This window comes from Frieseomelitta varia, unplaced genomic scaffold (genome assembly GCF_011392965.1).
Source record: "Frieseomelitta varia isolate USP_RPSP 00005682 unplaced genomic scaffold, Fvar_1.2 scaffold_1030, whole genome shotgun sequence".
Classification (NCBI taxonomy): domain Eukaryota; kingdom Metazoa; phylum Arthropoda; class Insecta; order Hymenoptera; family Apidae; genus Frieseomelitta; species Frieseomelitta varia.
In genome coordinates, this window is record NW_025108674.1 from 182333 (window position 1) to 209406 (window position 27074).

The window sequence follows — 27074 nt, forward strand, 5'->3', positions numbered from 1 at the left end:
AAGACACTGGGTTCGGCAGGAGCTTCCTCAAATCTCCGGGCTTTTCTTTCGCGAATTAACTGGACGAAACGGTCGAGTGAAACACGAATTACCGAGACTCCAGGCGTAAACGATAGGATGGATTATCGCGTAATAATGCAATTTCAGACGTATTAACAAACACGTCGTAGTTACGAAGTTATTAACGACTGAGCTGACTCTGTGTCCGGAATACTCGTTCACGCGTGGGATTATGGCCACGCAATCGCACCAGCTAGTTACGGAAATTACGAATACGCGCCCGGTACATGATGCGTCGATACACTATGCGCCTTGCGTGGCCCGGGTCGGCAAACCACAGGTCGCGCGCCAATTTCATCCCACGTGATTACCGAACATAAGGGGAGCGTTGAGTGTTGCAATAACAACTCTAAATAACCCTCTGTAATCAGAATTTCAGTTCACGTTGCGTGTATACACGGCTGCGTATAGGTCGGTCGCTGAAAGACTGAATGATATCAAACAGAAGTAACTTTTACAAACACGTGTTTTTTAAACATTTTATTATTTTATTTGGAAATATAACTGATGGATTTTTTTCAGTATTATGTGCTCACAGATTCGTGCTTTTTTAAATCCCTGTGACCCAATATTATATGTACTTGAAACGGGTGTGGGAAAATTGGATGAAAAATCGTCGATATGTTTCACTTTGGAGAGATAATCCCTTAAAACTTGTGTATGATATTTTTCGTGCCGATGATATCATACGATTAGCTTGTTATATGATTTTTATATTTTACGATTTTGTAAGGGAGAAAATCCCTTAAAATTTGTTGTATTTATTTTTTTCATGAAGTTAAGTGTCGACAATTTTGCTGTCGTACTTTTTTTTTTTATAGAATAACTGACCTCGCTGTTGCGAATGAATTTTGTGACACTTCGAACTATTTCTGTATTACATACTATCCAAAATGTAAACTGGTTGAAGTTTAATTTGTGATTTGGGTGATGCACAAATTTAGCGTATTTTCATTTTTGATCTGAGTTTTGTACCGGTATAAATAAATGAATTCATTTAATAAACTTATAATATATTGCATTAATATTAACTTGCAATATATTATATTACAATATTAACTGATAAACTTCTAATATGTTAAATTACGTTTAATAAACTTATAAGTTTACATTGTAATATGTTAAGTTAATTAAATAAACTAGTGATTTAATTAAATACAATTTATTTTATTGGTATGGTTAGACACTTATGAAAGAAAAAGACTATTACTTCAATTTAAAATCTGAGAATTGATAAACTGTTTGATACTTTGAAGTATTATCGACAAGAACAAAGCAACAAATAGGACGAAATAATATAAACATATCGCAAGATAAAAATATTTGCTCATAACGTGATTTTCCAATGACACGAGAGAATATTGTAATATTTGAATTATTCAGGAATTTTTCAATTTCACTCATCTCTCGATTCATCAAAAAATTAATTCAAATGGAATAGAAATAAATTCGATTTGAATTTGTTTGACGAATTAATTTCTTCTTTAACATAAATTAAAGAATCTAACAATTCTCTTAGTCTGCAATTGTGTTTTCGTTTCAATAAATTAAATTGCTTGGATTTAATTGAAATTTCTTTACCAACGTGAATTTTTAATAAAATTCTGCTTATTATCATATTATATATTAATTGTTATTATAATATTACTATATTAATTTTTTATTTTATTATTATTATAATATTACTATTTTAATTTTTTATTTTATTATTATTACTATATTAATTTTTACATAGCAAGGCGATATTCTTATCTCGAAAAAGAACAAATTAACAAAAAGAATCGATTGTTATGTTGCATAACATAATATTCGAGAAAAAAGAAAATAACGAAATATAAATTATTAATAAAGTTTTCGCGTGACAAACGAATGATTTACGAATGATCGAAGATCGAAGGATACTCAAACGACACGTTGGCTCAAAGTCACTGTCGCCGATGAAATTCCACTAATGCACGGGCCACGAACGAACGTGTTCACGAAAACGTTCTTTAATCCAGCGTGGCGACAGTGATCAAAAGGGTTCTATTCGTCTCGCGTTTCTTCGTTGGCTGTTCCTTCGATCGGCTCGTTTATCATTCACTGGAAAAGCGAATCACGAGAGACTGAAGCTGAACGGTAAACTCGCCCCTGACGCAATGGCGAAATAGAGTGAAAAGGAGGGGAAATAAATTGGCGAACGGGTTGATGCGCGGACCAGCGATGTAGCAAGGTCGTAAAATCAATCACGCGTGAAATTGTCTCGTTTCTGGCGTTGAAACAAGCAAATTGGTAGAAATATGAGCAGATAAGAGCTCAAGATTCTATTAAAAAAAACCGTGGGAAGGAATTTCTAAGGCTGTGACAGCTTGTGTACATTGTGTGACGTCGCAGTACCCGCACACAATCCCCAGTATTGAATGTAGTTCTGATCGAATAACAAAATCGTGTAACGAACGGAGCGAATTTTTCTGCCGTATTGTTGTACGTTATACAAAGCATTTAAAAATGCTTTTCTCGCGCGAATGTCGCGATACAGTGATAAAACATTTCAAACCAATTTAGCTATAGAAATTATGAAATGTTTATTTTATTTTGTAAAAAATTAGTAAAACACAATTTAGTAAAAAAAATCAACTTAGGTGTTATCAAATTCTATTTTTTTTTTTTTTTTTTTTTAAATATTAGGACTAAGAAAAGAGATTTTAATTATTCGCATAATACTGAAGCTTATCGACACAACATGGTTTGTCCAATGATTTTCGCTGTGAAATATATATTTGCTACATTCAGTATTTTTTGTAATTTTGTTACAAATTTGTTTTCAACTTTTAATACGATCACGACAGTCGAGTGTCAATTTCGATCATTTCAAAATGTTTATTAAAACGTAGATACGTTGTGGGTGTATCATTTTTAATAAAATAAAAATAAATAGTTTTATTCGGTATCGATGCAGCGAATAAACAATTTAATTGTCTCATATCGTGCTATATTACAGACTGTACGTAATGATGATGATTCTATTTATACAATTGAATTTTGTGCCAAGAACTGTGTGTAATAATTATATATTATACTAAGTTATAATAACTTAAACAAAATATTATATAATACATAATATAATATTAATATAATATATAATTTATAGACTAATATGTAATGTGTATAATCGACGTTTCAACTCGATTATATTAATAATTGATGTAAACATTAAATAGAACGAAGGCATTATCTCGAATGTCAAAGTTCGTTTGTGATCAAACAGTATTAAAAATTCAAAAATTGAGTCAATGATAATCCCATTCGCTATTCAAAGAATTAACATAGAACCGAAGCAATTTTCTTTTCTTTTGTATTAAAGATATTTCTCCTTTCCCATTTCTCAATTTATGGAAACAGTAATTGAAGTTTGTAATTTCATTTACTTATGTAAACGAAATATTCTCAATCAAACTTAAGTGATTATTACCCATAATATTCGATTATTCCTTCGAATTTTCGTACCAACTATTTTATCAAACTCTTTTTTTAATGATAGAAATAAATGAAAATGTATATATAATGCTACATTTCGTCCACAAACTGGACTAATGAGATGATTCTAAAAGCATGTGACGGCTGGAAATCGTTCTGGCTTATTATATCTTAATGAGATAATTCGTTTTCGGGAATGGTATAAACTGCAAAATTTGATTGCTGTGGCGGAGAATTTACGAGTTTCGCGCAAACCATTTCATCTGACGACGAGTATTTAAACATTAAACATTAAGATGAGCAATATGCAGCACGTCCAAGCTGAAATACCACCTAACGTTGAAATACAACATAGCTATATTTGTGACATAACATTTATAAATATTTATGAAATATTTCGTTGCATACAGTGATTCTGTAAATTTTACGAGATGTATTATTTTCATAATATTACAAGAATTAATAAAATTATAAGAATAACATTACAATATTCTTCTAATATTATCAATTCTTACGATATAATATTTCTATATAATTTTCTATAAAATTATATTGATATCAAATGTATAAATAATATGATTATTAGAATGACTTGATTTGATCAAGCACGTTTCATTCGTTCATTATAGCTAAAACTATCGTAGCTAATGTGTTTGACCATTATAAATGTGTTAGGGCGAAAACTACAAAAATCCTGTTAAAACATTTCAATTAATAGCGTAATCCTGTTTGAAATCGTGTCACTTCACAGTGAACGGCATTTTTACTTCCAAAACAAATGACGATTTGCTTGCTCGAAGTGGTAATACTGTATGATTCAACCGACAGAGTAAAGCAGATATTAAGTAGTATGTATCAATTATTCACGACCCTTCCCTCATAAAGATTAGTACAAATTAATTTTGAAGGTTTTCTATTGTGAAACTAAATACCAATTAAAATATATTCTCGCGTATTGTAAATAGATATTCCTAAAATCTATGACTTTAGTAGAAATATATTAATAAAATATATAATTTAGTGAAAATATATTAATAAAATATAATGAAAGTTTTATGTAAAAGCAAACGTGAATAATGATAGATATCATTATTAGTATTATACATTATATTAGTAGTGTAATATTAATAGTATTATAATACTATTACTACATTATACAGTATATAATACTATATATTACTATTATTATAGGTAATAATAATATACTATTATCATTTATAATAATATACTATTTGTTATAAATAATAATAGTATTATACTAATAATAATATTAATAATGAAATAATATTATACTGTATTTATAAGAAAAAAAGAATAATTTGTACATTGAAACTGAAGACAATTAATTTATACTATAATATTTTTCATAAACAATAATATAAAAAATCTAAAAATGTTAAAATATAGGAACGACCGTTCTAAAAACACAAAATGTTCTATCTTTAAGGAAATAAACTACAGCGTACAATCGATCCTTTCAATCGTTTCCATAACGCGTACAAAATTTTCTGTCATCAAATCTTTGCGTCCACGATATTACAAAATTATTCAACGTTCTCGTCTTTCGATTTTCCTGCTTCAAGCGATATCATTGAAATCATATTATAGTAGATCGCGGAAAGTTCGAACACGAAATATGAAGCTGCATCAGTATTCGAGAAAAGTTATCATTTTTTTCAAGTACTACGGCTCATGGACAAAAAATAATCTTTATTCGTTTTTATTTTTTTCAATTTTTGTTCAATATATTTCTACGTGATATCACTGCTGTGACTGTCATAGGAGCTGACATAAACTAATTATAAACCAGTTAATTTTTCGTTTAAAGAGCCAAACAATAGATCTTTTTTTTTTTATAATATCAATATTTTTAAATTCAAAGATTTTTTTTGTTAAGAGCTTCTCTTGGAAGAAAACTTTAGAATATTACGTTTAATGAGAGATTCAATATCTAAAAGTGCATTGGATATATTTTATATTATAATTAAGCGTTGAGAAAAAGATCAAAAAATCGTTTAAATTTCTTAGTCGGGGAAATTGTAGGTAGTGTTATTTAGTGTTGTTTTGGTGTATATTTTGCTAGTTTTGGCTTTTTTCCGAGATTAATTCTCTCTTTCAAGGAGGTCTCAACTTGAATGTGGCATGCTGATCTGTTTTGAAAACATACAAAATTTTTTTTCGATCGATGATCATATCGTAGCAAAAATTAAATACCGACGTATAAATTTTACTGTTCAATTGATCTTGCTTTGAACAAGTTTCTTTGAAATGCACAGAATTTGAAATAAATACTAAAATTATTTTAAACTGACTCTGATAGTTTCCTCATTTTAGAAGATGATTAAAAGTCCCGTAACACGGGAGTGCCTTAAATTATACAAAAATACTCTGCAATTTAAACCAAGTACACAAAGTAATAATCTAAATTTTATATCTGTAATTTCAAGTATAAATTTTCAAGTTGCAAAATCACGGACGAAAAATTCAGCAAAACCGACGTGCAAAAATTCGTAAAGTGAGCCATTGCTCTCCCAACAGTTTTTCAGACTATGTCGAAAGTTTTTCTATTTGTACTGCCAAATCTTAAATTCTTCAACCGGCGAAGCCTATCACACACTGCAAGATTCAAGATGAAGATCGTTCGTTAGGTTTCATCCAGTCAGTGACAGTGTCACCTGTCGAGAATACAAACTCCGCTGTCAAACGTTGTTGAATAAAGTCGTCGTTCCCAAATCAATTCGACGTCACGGTCGTCCGAAACTCGGAGATTCGACTCGGGAAAGCAAGCGATTCATCGAAGCCTTCGGTCTCTCCGATGGTAGATCGAAGGCCACCATCTTTCGAGGTCAAGCAACCGAGCCGAACGATAGCGTTATCCGCAGGAATTTCCACGAGAGACGATCTTATCGATAGATAGCTCCAGCTCACTCTCGATCAAAATCGCGGAGACAAAGAAAGAAAGAAAGAAAGAAAAAAAAAAAAAGACAAAAGCCCCCCTTTGCCAGGAGAAAGACAGAAAGAACTCGTCTTGACGATGGTACGTTACTCGTTGTTTCTCTTTTTCTTTTTGCCGACTGTCGCCAGGAGTGACCATTCTGCTGTCGCTGACAGTTTTCCTGAACCTCGTGGCGGAAAGCATGCCGACCACCTCGGACGCTGTCCCTCTAATAGGTACCTATCATCATCACGCAACAAACGCAATAGTTCGCGCAAGCGTGTGTGTTTTTTTTTTTCTTTTTTTTTCTTTTTTTGACAGTTACGTTTTCTCTCCATGTAAATAAATATTGTTGCACACGTGCACCGTGTTCTGTCTGTGCCTTTTGTCGTGTTTTTTGAACGTGAAGTTCGCCACCTCAATTTTTCCCTCAAGGAAAACAACGCGAGAGAGAAGTCGCGTTCTTGGAAACGGGTAAGAAACCCTCGAGGGTCGTTCAGACGCGAGAAAGGGCGATTTTCGTCATCTTCATTGGACTCCCTAAGGTGAATCGCGCTTTCACGATGGACGGGTGTAATATTGGGGCGAGGGAAATGGTGGAGAGCGGCTCTCTTGTCCGAACATCGAACGCTCAAACGTCGAAGAAATTGCCCGGCGCGTCGCGATTACACGGCTGCCTTCGGCGGTGAAACGATTTTCACGCTGTCCTGCTTGTTCCGTGGCTTTCCGTTCTGCTAGAATAACGTCAATCGCGGCTTGTTACTTGATAAAAGGGTAGTTTCATCCCTTGACGTACGAATTTGACCGTTTTAGTACAGCCAGGGGCTGTTCAACACGTTGATCGCCGTGTCTGGGTGACGTTCTTAATTCTAAACTTTCCAGGCGTGAAATGATGTAACAGTGTTTAATAGAAAAATTAGTTTTTGACGGTAAATTAGATTTTCAAGTTAAACGAATTAAATTGTCGAACGACGATGTAATATAGTAAATTGTCAAATTATTTTGAAGAAGTCATAACTACTTTATTTATATAAAAATACATGATAGTGTAACAATGTCGTTTGTGATATATTGGAAAAGATTTAAAAACGAAAGCTGGCTAACATTTAGGGCCTCGTAACTAAACTTGGCAAAGGTAATTTTTATATTTTAGACTGTGCAATGTCGTAAACACAATACTCGTGAACAAAATTAATAGAAAGCGATGAAGGAACAAATTAATAATGTTGTTTTACTTTTAAAGAGACAGTGGAGTGAAAGAGAGTGATTATCTTTTGCTTTTTCTTTTTTAAATAATGTCTTATTATCTTTTGGATAATGATTCGACGTATCGAAATTGTTGATTCTCTTTGTTAAAGTACAATTTGATGAACTCTTTTGGAAGAAACTGTTTTAAATTCAATGTTGAATAAAACGTACGAGATATCTCCACGATTAAAAAAATATTGAACAATAATTGCAATCTGTTCCTGCTGGAATTATGCACTAAAGCAACAAATCGAACTTGTCGTAGTTCAATATCTTTCTTTTTTTCATCATTTTATGTTAGTGATATGAAATACGGACACTTAATAGTACAGTTTATAAAAATGTAAAATATAAACTGAGGATAAATGCTTCGCACAATTGCAAACGTTTTTTTGATGAAGATAAATTGCTAGCAAAGGAGATAAAAAATGTAAAATTCCACCGTAAAACAGTATTTTTACGTTTTTCTCGTTTAACAAATTAAGACGAGCATATTCATCACAACGAAATCTCAATTTTCTGCCGCACGAAAAAAGTAATTAACATTAAAAATTGAAATTTTAATAAAAAAAATGAAACATACTCGAATTTTCGTACATTTCAGAATATTTCGAAGCAAACTAAAAAAAAAAAAAAAGAAAATAATAATAAAATTCGTTTGAGAAAAACTAGGGTAAAATTGTAATTTTCCGAGATTGATTTTGAAATGCAAAAATGGAACTACACTCAATTATCGATCGATCGAATTACGCAGATAATATAATACTTGGTTAACTTAAGCGTTTGTTTTATTCTGAGAATGTGCACTGGTGTGCTTAATTATTTCTAGGCAATGATGAGTATACTCGACGAAAAGACAGTAAATACACTTGCTGTAAGATCGAGTTAAATTATAACGATAAACATTTTTGGTGTTACTCTGAAAAATTTTTAATTTCATTGGTATTTATGGTATTTACAGAACTTAATGTGTCATTTTTTAAAAGTAAATTCCATAAAAAAAAACCATTAAAAATTCAAAATGTGGAGAAAGGAAGTCAAATTTTCATCAATTCGTAAAAAGAAATAAAAAATGAAATATCTGCAAAATTAAAATGATTAGAGATGAATTTAATTTGTTTCTGCATTGTATCGATTGCGACAAGTGCATGTTTTCTTGATTTCTCGATTTCGTTGCCTTGGAATATTTTAAAACGTGCTTTAAAAATCGCAAATGTATGTAATTCTTTTATATAAATTTTACAATAAATAACAAAAGCGAATTTTCTTCTAAACGACGAGTATACTCAACATAAAGGCTCAAACTAAACGATCTTCTGGAAAAACCTCCATCCAGATTAAGTCGAAAGATAATCGCTGTTATCGATAGTCTTCCAAAACTCTCGAGTCTCGAACGCAATGTTAACAAATTTTTGCACGCCTGAAGTCTCACAGATCTAAAGTAAAACCCTCACGATTCGCGTCTCGGTTTTCAGCGTTTCCTCTCCGTTCAGTTATTTTCATAGCAGATCGTCGGTTTCGCGGAAAGTCGAGAAGGGAGACGGTCATCTTTCGGCCGTAACGCGATGTTTCGATGCTGTCGTCCCAGCTGGAAAAGTGCTGAAGGCTCGGCGAAACGGAAGACGCCATTAGCCGAGGATATTTCGCTCGGTTACTTTCGCGGGGATTGAATTTTCCTTCCGGCGGTTGACTTCGCCGGGAAAGATTAAATATCTGACGGCTCTCGTCGATCGCCAGACGCGAATCAACGAAATTTGTAAAACCATTTAACCCCTTAAAAGCATTTATGTCGAGTACACTCGTCACGAAAAGATGAAATTTTTTAGTTTAATGTCGAGTATACTCGTTATGTAGAAGAAAATTCGCTTTTACTATTTATTGTAAAATTTATGAAAAATTTAAAACTTCTAATTACATTAGAAAATTTATATTATATTATATTATATTATAAATTTATATTGTAATTTATGTTATATTATTATAAAGTTTACTACTATAATTACATTACAATTGCTTAGTTGATTTACATTCGAATATTCGTTCGTACGTTTTTTGCCTGGTACGATGCGAAAAATTAAAAAAAAAGTATTGTACTTTGTGAAAAATAATCGTCGTTCTTAAACAGATTTCGTCCAAAGGGACGATTCAAGGAAACGTCCAAATCATTTTAACTGAGCCTCGACGAATGGGACGCAGCTGTAATAACCGGCAGTAATTCAAGCAATTCTTGCTTTAATTAGCAATTTGCTTTAATCAACCTCGGTTTTAATTGGCTCCCGTTACTGAAACATCGCGTGTTGCAACATTGCATTTCAATAGCAATCTTATGGCAGAATTTTTCGGTGAGAATCTCCAAAAGACGATGGATTGACGAATATTCAGCTCGCGACCCGGATATGTCAATAAAATTCAACGGATACAAGAACTATTTTTCTTGCTGGTGTGTCTGGCTTTCTCGTTTTGATCAATCACCCTTGAGGGATTTTCACTGTGAATTATTCAAGCACACTTTTTGCTTAAAATCCATCCCCTTCGAAACGTGTCGTAATTGTCAATTTTTTTTTTTCGTTGAATTATTTTCAAAATTGATTTCCACTCTATTTTGCTGCACCGACGAAGTAAACGAAATTAAAAAGATTTTAACGACGAAATATCGAATTTTCAGTGACACGTATTTATTCAAGTAATTTAATAAAGAAATAAAAATTACTTTCATTGGCAAGTATATCACTTCGTATAATTTCCTTAAGGTTTTTATTTTTTTAATCATTTGCACAGTCAAATATTTAAAAAGGAACTAAATAGTTTTCTAATGTTTAACACAATGTAATTATATTAAATTCGCATTCGTTTCGATCAATTTAGTCAAGTATAATTTATAACTTCAAGGTAACTGAGTACAGTGTAACAGAATTACACCAGTTTCTTGAAATTTTCACTTTGCTCCTAAATTTCCTTTTTCAACTTCACTCGCGAATTTTCAGTGACACGTACTTATTCAATTAATTTAATAAAGAAATAAGAATTACTTTCATTGGCAAGTATATCACTTCGTATAGTTTCCTTAAGGTCGGTTTTTTATTTTTTATTTTTTTAATCATCTGCACAGTGAAATATCAAAAAGGGAACTAAATAGTTTTCTAATGTTTAATTGCGTTATTATGTTAATGTAATTATGTTAAATTCGCATTCGTTTCAATCAGTTTAGTCAAGTATAATTTATAATTTCAAGGTAACTGAGTACAGTGTAACAGAATTACACTAATTTCTTGAAATTTTCACTTTGCTCCTAAATTTGCTTTTTTTCTTCCCTTTCATCTCGTTACCACTGAATTCTAAATCCTTGATTCAGTCACATCGTACCTACTGCTACATTTCAATTCGATTAAACGAGAGATTTGAATTTGAAACTCGCCCGTAATCGAATCGCCCTGTTATTGCAATTGGAGGGATTCAATTCGTAATTCTACGCAATTCCGAAGAAAATACCGAGACACCTCGGTCACGCGAACATTTTTCTTCGAAAAAAGAGTCGTTAAATCGCGTTTTGCATACCTTGTGCAAGTTTTAAGGGCCATTGAGGCCGGCCAGGCGCGTCCCGGAAGTTGTAACGCGTTTACGTCGGACAACTTTCCTCCCAACGTTTCTCGGTGCAAGTCCTTTCTGCGGTCCGTCGGACACATTGAACATCCAGAACCGTTTTCTCACAATAAATCTCAAAGCGCAACCGAAAACATTTTTCCTCTATTTAACTCTCGTTCGTTTTCTACGCCAATTTGACACATTTTATAAACATTATAATATTATACTGTGCTATGAGTAAAATACAAGCTGTCCCATATGAAACTAAGCAATTTTATTTCCTCTCAAGCTATTTGCTATAGAGAAAAATATTTCAAATGAAATTCAAGCGTCGTTAACGTAAGCGGCGTGTTAAATGATCTTGAACTTGAAAGTATACGGTTCTATTAAAAAAAAAAAAAAAAAAAAAGAAAAGTCACCTTGAAATCTCGGAAGCATGATCATCGAGGCAAGATTTGTGGCTACCATAAGATGGCCCCCCTCGAAATAACGTAAGTTTCATTTGAAACATTTTTCGCTATAGCGAGTAGTTTACAAAAGAATTACGTGGTTAGCCTTCTAAAGGACACCATGTATAATACAATGACTTCCATTAACATTCGAGCGCTAAATTATATTTTGTAAGAAGGTAAATTATATTTTTTGCTTTAACATTTTTAAATCCAGCTTCAAGTTTTAAAATGAGTCCACGTTACGATTTATTATTGTACGATTTCTTTTTAGTGTCCGAATATTTACAGTTGTGTTATATAATATTATATTGTTACGATTATAATTGTATTATATTGATTTCGGATTCAATCAGATTAAAAACCCATATTAGAAAAATATTATTCTTGTATCTGATAATATCGACAAATACGAATCGACACTATTTTTTAATGTTTCTATTCAATCGTGGGAAAACGTAGAAAAAAAGAGCATACGCGATATTCTCTAAAGAGATGTAAATGCGAAATGAATTCACGTACATACGAATATTTTAAAGAACACAATTTATCGCGACACGTCTTTAGTTTTATTATCGCATAAAGATTAACTCAGACGATCAGAAAGTTGTAAAAAATACTTTATTTATAGATTAATTGTCTTAGATTATTTTTTTATTTTTATAACTTTTTTTTTACTATTTTTAATAACTTTCATTGTACTAGATGGTTTGACGTATGTTTTCTAAAAAATTCTCGTTTCTTGATTAATATTATTGCTCTAGTAATATTATTATACGTGTAATAATTAAAGGTCTATTGATATTTTGATAATAAAAATATAACACATAGGTGCAGCAAAATTACGTGACATTCATTTTTTCGTTAATTATTTGAAAAATTAATTGAAATATCTTTATGAAAACTACTGTACGAAATATAATTTTTCCATTATCGATATACGAACGTTAATCACCAAACGTATTATATTATTATATTTGATGGTAGAATCGTTTTTTTAATGTAAAATTGTATTCTTTTTCTTTTTTCGACAATATTTTCTGTTTTACAATCGAACAGTGTTTTCTTAAACAACCGATAAACTATAAAAATAAAATTTAAGAATAAAACAATTTATTAAGTATAAGTGAACGATCTCTTCGAATCAATTTCATTTAGGTCATTTCTCGCGAATACTAGTGACTCCATTAAAGGAGACGTGCTGAAGTATCGATAACCAGAGGACAAAGGATAACGAGAACGGTGATCGATCTTTTTCTTCAAGGAAATATAATCCCATAAAGCAATGCGTATCCTCCCATTTTTAAATTCCTTACGATCGATCGAACGTATTAAACGAGAGCTCTTGACAAGCCATTATTGTGAATTGCAGAACGAAAACAAGCGGAACAAGCAGGCAGACGTTTCAAACGAAAATACGATCGTACGATTTCTTTCGCGTCGACTCTTTTTCTTTCTCTGAACGTTCCCTTTCTGAACCACTTCTACAAGAATAAGCCACCCCCTCCCCCCACAGGCTTGCGTTACATTAATGTTTTAGATTATTATCTCGTCGTATTGCCCCCACAATGTGACCTCACGACAAGTACCAATAATCTTAGTTGCCTAAAAGATGTATGTATTAATACGTTGAGTTGTTAAAAATTGGAATGATATTTCAAGTAAAATTGTAAACCACTGTAATCATACGACTCACGCGAATTTTGACACATTTACGTAATTTATTTACGTATAATACTTCGAAATCTGAAGAGTCGAGCCGATTGTTATACATCAGAGCGATGCACCTGGAAATTGAATATTTTGATTATGGTGACAGAAAAAAATGAATTAAGCTTGGTATCGAGAGACGCGTGTAATCTAATGTCAATAATTATTTGATCATCGTATAATTTCTAATATATTGATAAGTTCATCTCGATATTTTTTACCAAGAAGAAAAAGTATTGATCTGTATTCATGTTGAAGAGCTACTCGTTATATTGCCATTGCCTTTCGTACGATACAAAATTAAAATTAAAATATCTATCAAGCTAACGCTATTTCGACATAATTCGATCAGTACCTTTTCGTAGGGAATGTAGAAATGGACTTATCGATACATTAAAAATTACATAATTATATCATATATATATTATAATATAATATTAATATATAATATATATTATAATATAATAATATATATAACATAATATTATTATTATATATATTATTATATATAAAATACATGATTTTATATATATATATAAAGAAAAACCGAAATTAATCTCTACAGATACAGATACGTTCTCAAAAAGGCTTTAATTAAACCATCAAATTATCACACGTCTCTCAATATTAAACAGATTTAATTCAATGCCACCGATAAATCGAGACATTCAAATTTAAGTGTCTCGTCCTCTCTCACCTGTTCAGATTTAATTTTTTTTTTAATTCTTTTTCAAAATTCATGTAACTCAATTTTCCAATTATCTTAGGCACCCGAATTATTGGTACTTGAGTTGTTCGACCCTTCTTGAGAGAAACGTGCACGGTTCTTGTTCCTAGCGCCCCCAATCTCTCTCTTTCTCTCTCTCTCTCTCTTTGGTGTACTGTATTAATTGTTCTCACTTCTCGAACGAGCAAGTTCCGTGTGTTTAGAAGAACAAAGTTAACTTGATTGTCCCTGTGTCATACCTTAGAGAATCATTGGTAGCATCAGAATCTCTAGGTACATTACGTTGCTGTTGTTAATTGCCTGTTGAAAGGTCCCCATAGTTGCCCCCCCCCACCCCCAACAGCCTGCCGTTTCACCCACTTAGCGGTTTAGCAAGGGATATCCCGTCAGTAAGTTCAATTTCACGGGCTGGCACGCTCTAGTTCCTTTATTAACGCGAGTCGAATGTTGTTTTTCCGGTTTTCTCGCGTGAAGAAATAAAAAAAAAGAAAAATACGTCCCCGCCGGATCCATGTACAGTTGACGTTTCAGCGCCACCTCAGCTATCTCGACAAGACACAAGGCAAGCCCACACGATGTAAATGTAACGCTCTTGTTTTTTAAACCTTAGATTGACGTTATAGATGTTTGTTTAATGTTGTTTTCAAATCGATGTGTTTTGTTCGTTGTTATTAACGTACGAGAGGAGACAAAAAAGTTTGTCAGAAAATGGCAAAAGTCCTGAGACGAAAGACACAACGTTTTTACAGCTTTTATTATGAAATGACGTTGGCAATCCTTTCCGTGTTCGATCATCGTCGTCTAATTTTAAATCACGTTTGATCGCCGGTTGTGTCAGTTATTTTGGAAGAAACTTCACCAGGAACAACGTTTGTGCAGCTTTCGATGTTCACAGAGACTTTGACGTTCAGTCGTTGTCGTTACGTTAACTGTGAAAGTCAATCGTCACGTTTCAAATTTTTACGGAATAAGAGAAGGAGCCAATGAAGTGACAAAAATTGTTACACGGCGGCAGAACAAAATATACTCGACAGGAGATTGAAAAAATTAATGATCTCGTCTGAACGACCTTCGTGATGCGCCTTTGTTTTAAAAAAAAACGAGATCATGTGCACAGCGTAGAAGCGTAATTTATTTGCAGCTCAGAGCTACAGCCTGAAAGAAGTGTAGACACTTCTGAAACATTATAGCGCTAATCAATTTAGTTGCAAAGTTCTTTAGAGAGTCTAATTGTGAAGAAATAACTCCAATGATAACGAATGGTTTTTACCGTGAATAAATTATTATATAATTTGGAAATGGACTTTCAAAGGTAAATCGGACGGATATCGACGCAGAGTTCTATGAAATTTATCGCGCATGAAACTGTTTTCGTTATGCAATCGTTCGGGTGAAAATCGAAAGCGACGAAAGCCGTTAATCGTCATTGATTCTTCGTTTCAGCGCGGCAAATCGGCCGGCTTGAAATGTTTGAAAATTTTATCACGTTGACAAACAGTGCAGATTATCACAGGTATCGTGCATAATTCATTATTCATCCTTGAGGAACGATTTTTCCAAGCTAACCGAACTTTTCGTAATCTTGTTCTGCACAGAACAATTAACCAACTTCGTAAATGAGTTAGGAGAATTTCACACGTTGACCGCCACGCGAGTTTTGTATACTTCCTCTTTAGGAACGACTGGGCAGTTCGAAATACGCTTTGTTGAAAATTCTTTTATCTAATTTATTAGATTTTTAAATTTTTTATTTTGATCCTTCGATTTTTTTCAAATTTTTTGACACTGAAAGGCGTCACCAAGTGATAGTTGACGTTCATTAGGTTGGTGCATATGAAATATCGTTTATATGACATGCTATGAACGTGCGATTATACGTTCGATATCAGAGAATCTATCGTGGATAATTGAGAATACTGATTCATCGCTACGTTAGTAAATTTCGCGGAATTTTTTTCGTTTCGAATTGAAAGTGTTAAAGCCACCAACAAAGGTGATTCTGTGGCACGGATGCGACTCGTTTTTGAGATTCTCACGCCAAACCCTGATTCAACAGAAAGTAATCTTAATAATTAAAACAGTTCTTTTATGGTTATATGAGTGAAGATCAAGCTGAATCCTTTCTAAAAGATTCAACAGAAAGCAATCTTAATTAAAGCAATTTTTTTATAATTATATTTGATTGAAGATCACGCTGAATCCTTTCTAAGAAATTTTTTTGTACCAATGGTAACTTTGTGGGATTATAATAATCTTTAAGTAGAAACACTCTAGTGTCTCGTCGATATTTCGTTGAAATTCCAAAGGAAATGGGAGAAAAAAAACCGAAATGTTAGAAATGAAACTTAGTTTCAAGTTATGGAATTCACAGATCACTAATATTATTCGTATATCACTAACATTATTAGTTCGTGTATCTTTTCTGATTATAAAATCTCTTCGATTTTGTTTAAACAATCTTTCGCCCTGCGAATTTCAGAAGCTGACAATTTCCGAGTCCTAGTGAATTTTTCAACCCTAGAATCCGACCGATTAGCTGCTTAAAAAACGTTAGACCAAATCACGTGGAAATTACTTCGATTAAATACGTATGCACGTACACACGTATGAGAAAAATGAAAGATATTACGAGGAACAGAAACTACTAATAGTATTATTAGTTTATTAATTGATTTAAATCGAATTCCTTTTGATTTAATTAAAGGTGAATCAGAATTAGTTTCAGGATTTAATTTAGAATATTATAAAAGATTATTTATTTATATTTTTTTACCTGAACATATAAATTTATTATTTGTAAGAATAATTTTGGTAATAATTTTTTATGGTCTTTTTGAAACATTTTTATTTAATTTATTTAATATAATATTATTAGTTACAATTCAAAGTGTTTTAACTCGTATTCGATAATTATATATATATATATATATGTTGAATTATGTGGAATTATTAACTTTAATTTTATATTTAATAAAAGAATTATTTATATTTATATTTAATAAATATATATAATATTTAATAATCATTTATATTTAATAAAAGAATTAATTACATTAATTAATTTAGTTTCGTCTAAACTTCAATCATTCGACGTCTCGTATGCACCAACCTAAACACTGTGCGTGCCAATGAGAGCAATAGAAAGCGATCGATCTCCATCGCGTCACTCGACTCTCTCTAACGTTTATTGTTGGCATAGTTAATATTGATTTGTCCCTTTACGAGGATTTACAAAAGAAAGGAGCATTGAGCTAGAGATATCAGAAGCGGTGGCCAGCGAAAGAGGAAGGAAAGTTCAATTAGAGCCTAAATGGTTCGACCATAAACGCTCAGTTTCCCTGGGAAATTCGTTCGTCAGTTTCTCTCTGTTCCCAGACGACAGTCAGTGGTCAGTCGCCTTTTTTCCAACCCAACGATCCAGCTGCGGTCGTCCTTCATGAACACAACCCCCCTTGTTCGTTTTTTCCCTTCGGTCGTGCCAACCACCAGAATGACCAGCAGCCGCTGGTCTTCTGCGACACCTTGAGAACTTCTGAAAATTGCTCCCAGCTGACAGCCCGACGTCCGACGACGAACTTTCGTTCCCAGGCAATTAGCGATGCGCGTGCCGGGAAATTAGTTCCCCGACGAGCAATCGTCGAGCAATTCGGAGCTGTTGATCGGGAACAGCCAGGGGAGATGATTCTCACAGGTATGGGGTGGGACGGTTTGTTAACGAACGTGGAATCCGTTGCCAATTAGGAGTCCCTTTTGGAGACGTCCTTGACTGTGCGGAGACCAGTTATTCTCGCAGCTCGTTGGAGAAAGATTCGGCTGCTTGCGAAATGAGGATTCTTCGGCGGATGGGATTAAGAGGTGATTGTTGCGCTTGTGCGGAGATATCGACTCGAATCCGGATCGAACTTCACGTGGTGCAGGCTTCGTTTAAATTAGGATTGTCTATTTACACAGAAGACGATGGATTTCGTAGGAATTTTGTGAACTGGCGATGCATCTCTGGACGCTTCAATGATTTCTCCGGAAATGTGTGAATTGAATCAAGTTATCTCGTCGTCGATGTTGTTGTAAAGGCTCATCTGTTTGAGAAACTAGGATTCTTCGGCAATTAGAAAATTAAAAGATAATTGTCTATTTTCTAGAATTGTTTGCTCTAGAAACATTTAGAATCTGTTCGATGTTGTATAGTGCAGGTTTTGTTATTTACAACTGAATAATATTCTTATCGCCTCGTGCAATGACCGACAATAACTCAGCGAAGAAAACTCTCTCATACTGAGAACTTAATAATTTAAAACTGACAGATAATTGCTGTTTCTTCATATTTTGGTGTAAGTGTTTCGCGCACATTTCGAAGCTTTTTACGTCACAAATTTTTATACTTCGCACACTAACTGACAATATGATTCACAGATGGTAAGCAACAATTTATTTTCAAGATCATTACAATAGATTTTCCGCATCTCACATGTTAATCAGTGGTACAAGTCAATAATATACTCCTCGTAAGAAGACGAGCAAATTTTATAAACTTTTAAAACTTCTAAAGTATTCATACCATTCATTAATTAATAAACCTATAGCATATAAGGTTTTGTATAAACTAGTTTCCATAAAGTATTTTTTTTGGCCAGGATTATAATAATTCGTCAACAAAATGAATTATTTTAGAAAATGTCATCTATGTTCCTTGAGACAAACTCGTAAATTAGAATAGTATTATTAAACAAGCTATCGTTTCGACACTCTACCTCTATCCCATTTCCAAAATCACCGGAATTTCATTTCCTATTAATAACTTTTGTTTGTAATTCATTAATCCTCCATCTATTCCTTTACAAAAGCAATCTCAAAATATACCAAAATATGTGTCATTGACTGAATTAAATTCTAGAATATTTAAGTTAATCGATAGTCAATTAATTAATCAATATGATTAATAATTAATTGCCAATCAGTTATTAATTAATTTGTCCAGTTCCACATTATATCCCATTTTATCTAGAATATCAATTAGTCTATCTTCATCTAGAGAAACAATAGTTAGATTATATAGATTTTTGATCATGTTCAATCGCTTTGTCAAATTTAATAGATGAGTATATTTATAAAGATATTGCAGGAAAATTATAAATTACCAATTCATCGATCTCACGATAAAGAAACTTCTATAAAATCGATTCATTTGGACTCGACAGCGAGACGAGACATAGTTTCGTTTCTAATAATAATATCGATCCCATCTTATTATACTTTCAACCAACATTGATCAAAATACGCTGTTTATTTATTTATTAGTTTTCACGTTAAAGTCGAAAAATTAGACAAAACCCTCGTTTCGGTTTACTCAGACGTCGATAAGAAAAGAATAATGAGAATAAATCGGAAATAAAGCATCATTTCATTCAGAGGAATCGATAGACGTGCCGAACTTGTAGAAAACATGTTCAGAGAGAGAGAGAGAGAGTTTGCCAAATTCAAAGAAATGCAATTTCATTTTGCCAGCCCTCGTCGCCAATCACGTTCAAAGCATAATGGCGATTATATTGCCCCCGCCCCCTCCGCGATCGCAATTGAAATTTTCCTCGTTCGAGGGAGGAAAGTGTCGCGCTAAATAGAACCAACCAGTTCAACGGTCTCTTCGGTTCTCATTATTCGGCAATCAAACGCCATTATTTTCCCCGAAATCGACGTTGGTCCCCGGCTGCAACGACAAACCGCAGCCGCGTCGCGACATTTGCAACAGCGAAATCGAAATAAATCATGACAGCGGTGTTCCCGATAACCGCGGTGTCCGCGATAAACAAAAAAATTCGGTCGATTTTTCAACAAGAAGGGAGGGGGGAGGGAAGAGAGAGGACCAAATGGGCACTCTGTCTCGAAGGATCGAATAATTTCTCGACTCTGGTTATGGCAGCTGTCCCAGCAGGTTATGGCAATTAATGTTATCCCCGTGAAAAAGCGAAATCTTCTTTGTCCTTCTGGAAAAGTGCTCGATAAGAGAATCGATTTCCTGTTTTTCCTCTGATTTTCTCCGTTTTCTTCTTTTTTTTTTTTTTTTTTTTCGTTCTTTTTTCGTTCCATTCAGTTTCGGTAAACCTTCCGGTAAAACTCGGGAATCCATTTTGCCAGTCCTCGACGTACCTTTTTATTGTTATTATTTTTTTTTTTCAGTGCCTTTACTGAAAAAGTTTTCAAAGGTGGCCTGAACGGAAATGAATAACAAAGTTAATTTGAAAAACTGCATCGGGTATGCCGAGAAACTAATTAACTCCCTTTCTCGTGTCGCTGCTTTTGTAAATTCGCATCGATAGAGACGGTGTGTTTCGCTTTTCAATGCTGAACGTAGGTTCAAAGTTTTTTAATTTTCCTGGATTCTTACATTCGATTTTTATAACAGGATATCTTCAACTTGGAATTTTGATCGTTTAATAAATTACGAGAATATATATTAGAATACTAGAAACATTATTCGCAAAGGGAATTTAGCTTGAACGAATATTTAACAAAAAAGTTAACGCGCTTAATCCTTTGAGTGCTTTCTGAAATAATCAAACGCGAAAATATTTTCTATGTGACACTTTTGTGCACGCAATTTATATCTTTGCGAAGAGGTGATTTTTTAACCACTCGTTACACGTCACCTGTTGTAACGTTCCGTTGTAACCTCTTAACTTTCTTCCCAATAACTGTTTAACACGTTGATTGTCACGGTAACTTTCAAATATCAGTATCAAGAAATTAAAGGATCGAGGAATTAAAATTTACAAAAGACTTACAAATTAAAAAGAATTTTAAAAAAGATTTCTGAAAAAGAATTAAAAATTTTTGAAAACTTATAAATTAAATATTAGAAAAAAATTAATTAAACTAAAGTAAACTTTTATGCACTGAAGAAGTTTTCAACAACGCGAAATATTGGATGCTGTAACAGTATATAACAATATACTTCAAACTATTAATCATTTCTAAAATATAATGTAAAATATAAAACTCGCATGACGGTGAACGTGTTAAAATTCCCAAACCGTGTGTTACACCCGTAATAATTGGTAATTTCATTTTCATCTATAGCATAAGTCAAATTTTTGCCTGTGTGTGTGTTTTTGCTCAACAGAAAAAAATTAATTTGTTTTCACACGCTTGACACGTTGTACTTTCAGGTAAAAACAAAATGCAGAAAGAATGTGAGGTGTGAAAGAATTGAAGTTCGTTGGATTTCGAGAAATCTATCGAACAAGTTTTTCATTCTAGAAAAACCTCCCTTCGCGGATATGTCATCGCGTTTCCATCGTTTCCGTGTTCACACAGAGCGAACTTCGCCTGCACGGGTCTCAATTTTCAAAATCAATTTTCAGTTTCGAGTTTTAGTCTTAAAAACAATTTTGAACATCTGTCCTAACCATGTCGTATCAACGTCTCGAAAAACACAGCACGGTTGTGACGTTCCAGAAATATTCGCGATTTAAAAATTTTTACACGCGTATACAGTGATCACTCACCCACATCTGTAGTTTCCAATGAAATATCTTTTTACTTTGTTTGACACACGATGGTTTACAATTTGATTTCATTTGTATACTACATCATTTCGTAGCATATTAATTAAGCATTGAATAAGTGGAAATTATTTGTAATGTTTGTCACAATTAAAGATAATAGTTAGAAATCAAACTTTTACTGTGGAACTCTTTAAATCTTTACAATTTTATTTTCCATTTGCCTCCACAGTGTTCAACTATGTACAAATATTACAGCTTTCTTAACATTTTTAACCAACATTTTATATTCGTGATATCAAACTTTTATTATTACCTGAAAGTATTACTAAATAATTTAATATTTAATTTGGACCCAATAAAGTGATGTAAAAAACATGTAGTTACAATAATATACAAATACTGTACAGAAAAAATACTTTGGTAAAACGAACATTCCTATTACAATAGGTAACTGAGCAGAAACTAAACACGCAGTCAATTAATGTAGAACTAAGTTTGTAATTAGTAATTCGAAAAAGCTGGTTACACACTGTTACGATGTATCATTCCGTAATAATGTTCGAATTATTTTTAACGAGGATCTTTCTAATATCACTCTTCCGAAACAAACGATTTATTTCAACTTTGAATTAATCGCGTTAATGGATAGTTTTTGTTGTACGATGCGCGGACTAAGCACTCGAAGGATTAATCTCATCTCTCTAGACAATGATTCTGCATGTGGGTCACGTGCAAAGTTCGTAGGTATTATGGGTCAATTCTCCGAGAGAACAATTAGGAAAATAATCTCCACGAAAGGGTGAATTACAAAGTATGCAAAAGCTATACGTACATGAAGTAATATCGTCATTAATTTCAACCAAATTCGTATTTTTCCATTTTATGTTAGGGAAATATTCTGTGCTTTCAATTTTATACTCTGCACGCTTCTTTTCAAACAGAGTTTACATTTTTCTCCATTTTTTAAAAATTAAACATCTTTCTCGAAATTCATCGACATCGAAATCATTTTATTTTCATTTCTCTTGAGTTTCGAACTTGTAGCTATTTGTTTAAAATAAAATATATTAAATAAAATAAATATAATATAAAATAATACATATTATTATAATAATAATATAATAATATAAAATAAATTCAAAGTCACGTTTGGAAAAATACACGATACACGCGTGATCGTACACAATGTAGTAACTCAGAGAAGAAGATGTCGTTTCAAACAACTGAAACTTCAGTTTCGGTAAAACGGATTAAGACAATACAATTTGTCTCATAGCCGAGCATTAGACACTGCGATCGTCCATAACTTTCTCTTTTTCCTATAATTACCGGGATCTTTTATCACCTTCTGTCAACTATTTCGGTTATTTTTATTCACTTTTACAAATGTTAATACGCGCTTCACGGAGTGTATTTCACGAATGTTACGCTTTCGATAGCTTCCGTACGACTGCGGAGCATAAATATTCTGCCTCGAGGCCGCGCAACATTTCCGTTTTCGCATCTCGGAGAAATTGCGTGTTTGCATTTTCGTCTTTGTGCTTCTGAGAAATTACGTATTTACATTTTCGCCTTTGTATTTCTAAGAAATTGCCTTTTCTCGACATAATACTATATGCTAATACTCGCCCAAGGATATCGATGTGATGATCTACGCCCTGAAGAGAATCTCTACTCCACGTGACGTGAGAAAATATAGAGTGGTGCTGTCTTTTCGTCCCGGGCACTGAATTTCACACGCAACACCAAAGTGTACCAGGTCCGTCTCGATTGTCCATTTATGTGTCATGTGTAAGTGTAATTGCTCAGAAATTCGCGTCTCTCCTCCTTCGTGATTTCGTCGGCCACGGAAGCGCTCGGAGCGGGAAATTTTCACACCATTTTGCGAGAAATTCATACGTAATCACTCGCCGCGTCGTTTATCTCCTGCTGCGCGCAACATTCCACTTGTTTCTTACCGGGGCGATCCATTTATTAATTCGACAACGACGGTCGACCCAGTTCCCCGCTCGAACGCGAAACCTCGACCGGGAATAATGCATAAATACCGGGCAAGAAAATGGCCGCCCGAGCTGATACACGAGCACCACGATAACCAAGCCCCGAGACGCGTCTTTGTGCTGATATATATATATATATATTTTTTCATTTTTTCGAGCGGCTTGAACAACCGGCTCGATCAACGACACACACGGCCTTGCAAATTTATGCGAGACAAACTTGCTGCCTCTCCTCGCGCGGAACAATCTCGACTCGGAAGACGGGCCATCAGCATTCAAGCAGCGAGCTTTTATGCGAACCTTCGTCGCGTGTACTCGCGTATGCATCAGCCTCCTGTCGACGTTGTACATCGTGTAATATCGCATTTGTGCCGATAGCCAGTTTTCGAATAAACTTCCTCGTCACAAAAGTCGAGAATTGTATTTCTGAGAAATAGAAAATAGAAAATTACGCCTGCCACTGATTTGGGCTTCGTTTTGAACTGATTTGAGACGGGCGAATTGATTGAAATATCGAGCTGTTGGTTCTTTCTTGTCGCTTCTGAAAAAATTTGGCTGCAACGTGTGTTTTATATTATAGGTTAATGTGATTTAACAATAGACTAATAATGTGGAAAGAACTTGAGTTTGTTTTTTTTTTCTTTTTTTGCTTTTAAAGACTGAAATAGAAAGAAAAAGGAGCCTAGAAGTGTATGACAAATTTTACGCAGGCAAAGTTATTAATTATATCATATGATACTATAATATATTATTATATATACATATATAAGTGTATATAAAAAGTATCATAGGCTACTTTCAGTAAATACAAGCAGAATGAAAACCTTATTTATTTTATATAGAGAACACAGTTTTTTTTTAAAGTTATTATAATTATTAATTTAAATAAAGCCAATATTAAAAAATTAGAATTACAACTTTCAATGAAACGTAATCCGTTGAATATCTTGTTGTACTTGCTCTTTTACCAGAAAATTGGAATTTATGAGATTAATCAAACACTTAAAATTTGTAACGTGTTCTTTTGTTGTTGATTGTTCTGAAATTGTCAGTAATTTCATAACGACAAAGAGAAATATATATATACATACATAGTACGAAAGTTTTATATTTCTTCATTAGCAGCAATATCAATGCATACTTTAAATATTACATTTTTTTAACTATATATATAATATAAATAAATTAATCCTAATAGCATTATAAATTGATTTATGATAGAAAAAACTTAGTTTAAATGAACAATTAGTTCGAAACAATTATAAAACATTGAACAATAGCTTTAGTTCGAATATATTTAAATTAATAATTTTTATAGTGACTTTTAAAGAGTTTTATTATATATTTATAAACAACAAATAAAATTTTCACAATTGTTCTTAAATTAATTTATTAGAAAATATCACTTGACATACATATATATATTTATGTGTAACACTTTTCAAAACAGGCGATAAAACAGTTCGTATGTTCTCTTTGATCGTTTCCATTTTTTTCCAGATATTTTCACTTCAGAGCGAAATTTTTTTTTATTTCAACATTATCAATTTCTTTCTTCATTTCCGTTCTTCCAGTTTTCGTTTTCCCTCTGAAATTAGTCACGCACATTTTTCACGCCATATTTCCCTCCTCAGTACCCACGGCGTGTTCAAAATTTTTCACGAGCAATTACACTTTTACTTGGTGCAGCTGGAAGTTTCGAAACTTTAATGGACGAGTGGAACCGTGCAGATTTAAACTGCTGTAATTAACCACTGTATATGGTACCGAAATGAATCGAACAAAAAGCATTTTTTTTTTTCTTTTACCTATCGTTTTAATTACATACAACACACGTGCCTTTGTTGACTTTTCTTTCTTTTGTTTCGTTAAATGAACAAATTTTTCAATTCGTTGTATCGTCTTTTAGTGTTTAAATAAGTAGATACGTTCATTTCTCCAAGAGATGATTATAAAAATATAATTGATAGCAAGTAAAATTAATTGAGACACATAAGGCTCGTAACTTCCGTTTTAATTAATTTAAAAAACACGTACAGGCTTGTTCACAAAGTTTAAACATGATACAAAATTACACAATCGAAATTTATATAACAAAAGCTACTCGTCAAAACAAAAATTATTACGGATTTAATTTCATTCAATCAAGTTTAACAAATTTAATTCCTTTTAACAAATAAAGTAACAAACCTTAAACTTTTGACATTCAATTTAACGAAGGTAATGTTTAAATGTGTTTTCAAATGCGTATAACATTGCTTGGAATTTTTTCTTTCTCTGAATCAGATAACTAATGTTATGCATTTTTCTATAGAATTTTCCATACAAATGTTAGTCGTCATTATGTATTTTCACAGTTGCATCAAATTATGATATTATAATTACTTTACGTGAAGTAACTGCGTCGTTTTAACTTGATGGAGTTGCAGCTTTAGCGATAAATAGCGTACTATGTTAGAGGATTTTGATTATAACTATAAAAACATATCGTACAACGTTGACGTTTAAAATTTTAATTTTAACTGTGAAAAGACATAATAATGTCAATGTCAACGATTATTAACGTACTAGTTGTGTTATTCTTTGTGATATTTAAAACTTTGTTAGAAGCAAATCATTAATAAACGAGCTAAAATCAATAATTAACGAGAATTTATGTAATACAGTTTACATTCGTTTATTATATCTGATTATATTAAATAAAGAATTTCATTCGTTACATTTGATTGTAGGTCGAAACATTGCGTCAACTGAGAATTAAATAAATTAAACGTAGATATATCATTATCACAGAAAGATAGTTGAAGAAACATCCCTTCTGGTTTATCAGTCAGAGAAAGTTTCTAAAATTATAAAAATACATGATCCTGTTTCATTTACAATAATCAAACTAACGTAGTTTTCGAAAACAGCTCTTGCATTTTCTGAGATAACTTAAATACAATAATTTAAATAATAAATATATAAAAATAATTAAATACGTAATAATTTAAAAACAGATGACACATCTTGAATTAATTATTAAGTATCCGTACATCTGACACATTTCTGCATAATTTTTGTACTTCTAAATTACCTTTGAATCCAATCTACTAAACAACAGCACAATGTACAATTTTATAAAATTACTAGCAAAAGACATTGTACTCGGTATTTGAATTGATCCTCAATACTTGAAAACTCGTTTCAATTTGAAGACTTTATCCCTTTAATCAGACGTTGTAATCGAAAATATCGTACGGGTATTCGAAGTTGCCCGATCTTTCCCCTCGTTCGACTCGATTCCGCAAACACACGTGTATAGGGTGGAAAGAAAAGTTTGTCCGTGGCTCTCATAGACAAATTCTACACCTTTGATCTGATGGAAATACATGTAAAGAACCTGCCGCAAAATTGATCTTGACTTTG

General features: G+C 32.7%; 1 protein-coding gene across 4 annotated transcripts in view; it reads left to right on the plus strand.

Annotated features, from left to right (window-relative positions):
- Positions 1–27074, plus strand: part of LOC122528189 (neuronal acetylcholine receptor subunit alpha-7) — a 286103-nt gene that overhangs the window by 136796 nt on the left and 122233 nt on the right. For 2 of the 4 annotated variants that reach the window (XM_043653059.1, XM_043653084.1), the window contains exon 5: positions 6601–6687. The exons of the other annotated variants lie outside the window; for them this stretch is intronic. In XM_043653059.1, the coding sequence (XP_043508994.1) occupies positions 6601–6687 (87 nt within the window). The remainder of the gene's footprint in view (positions 1–6600; positions 6688–27074) is intronic. 4 annotated transcript variants of the gene reach the window in all.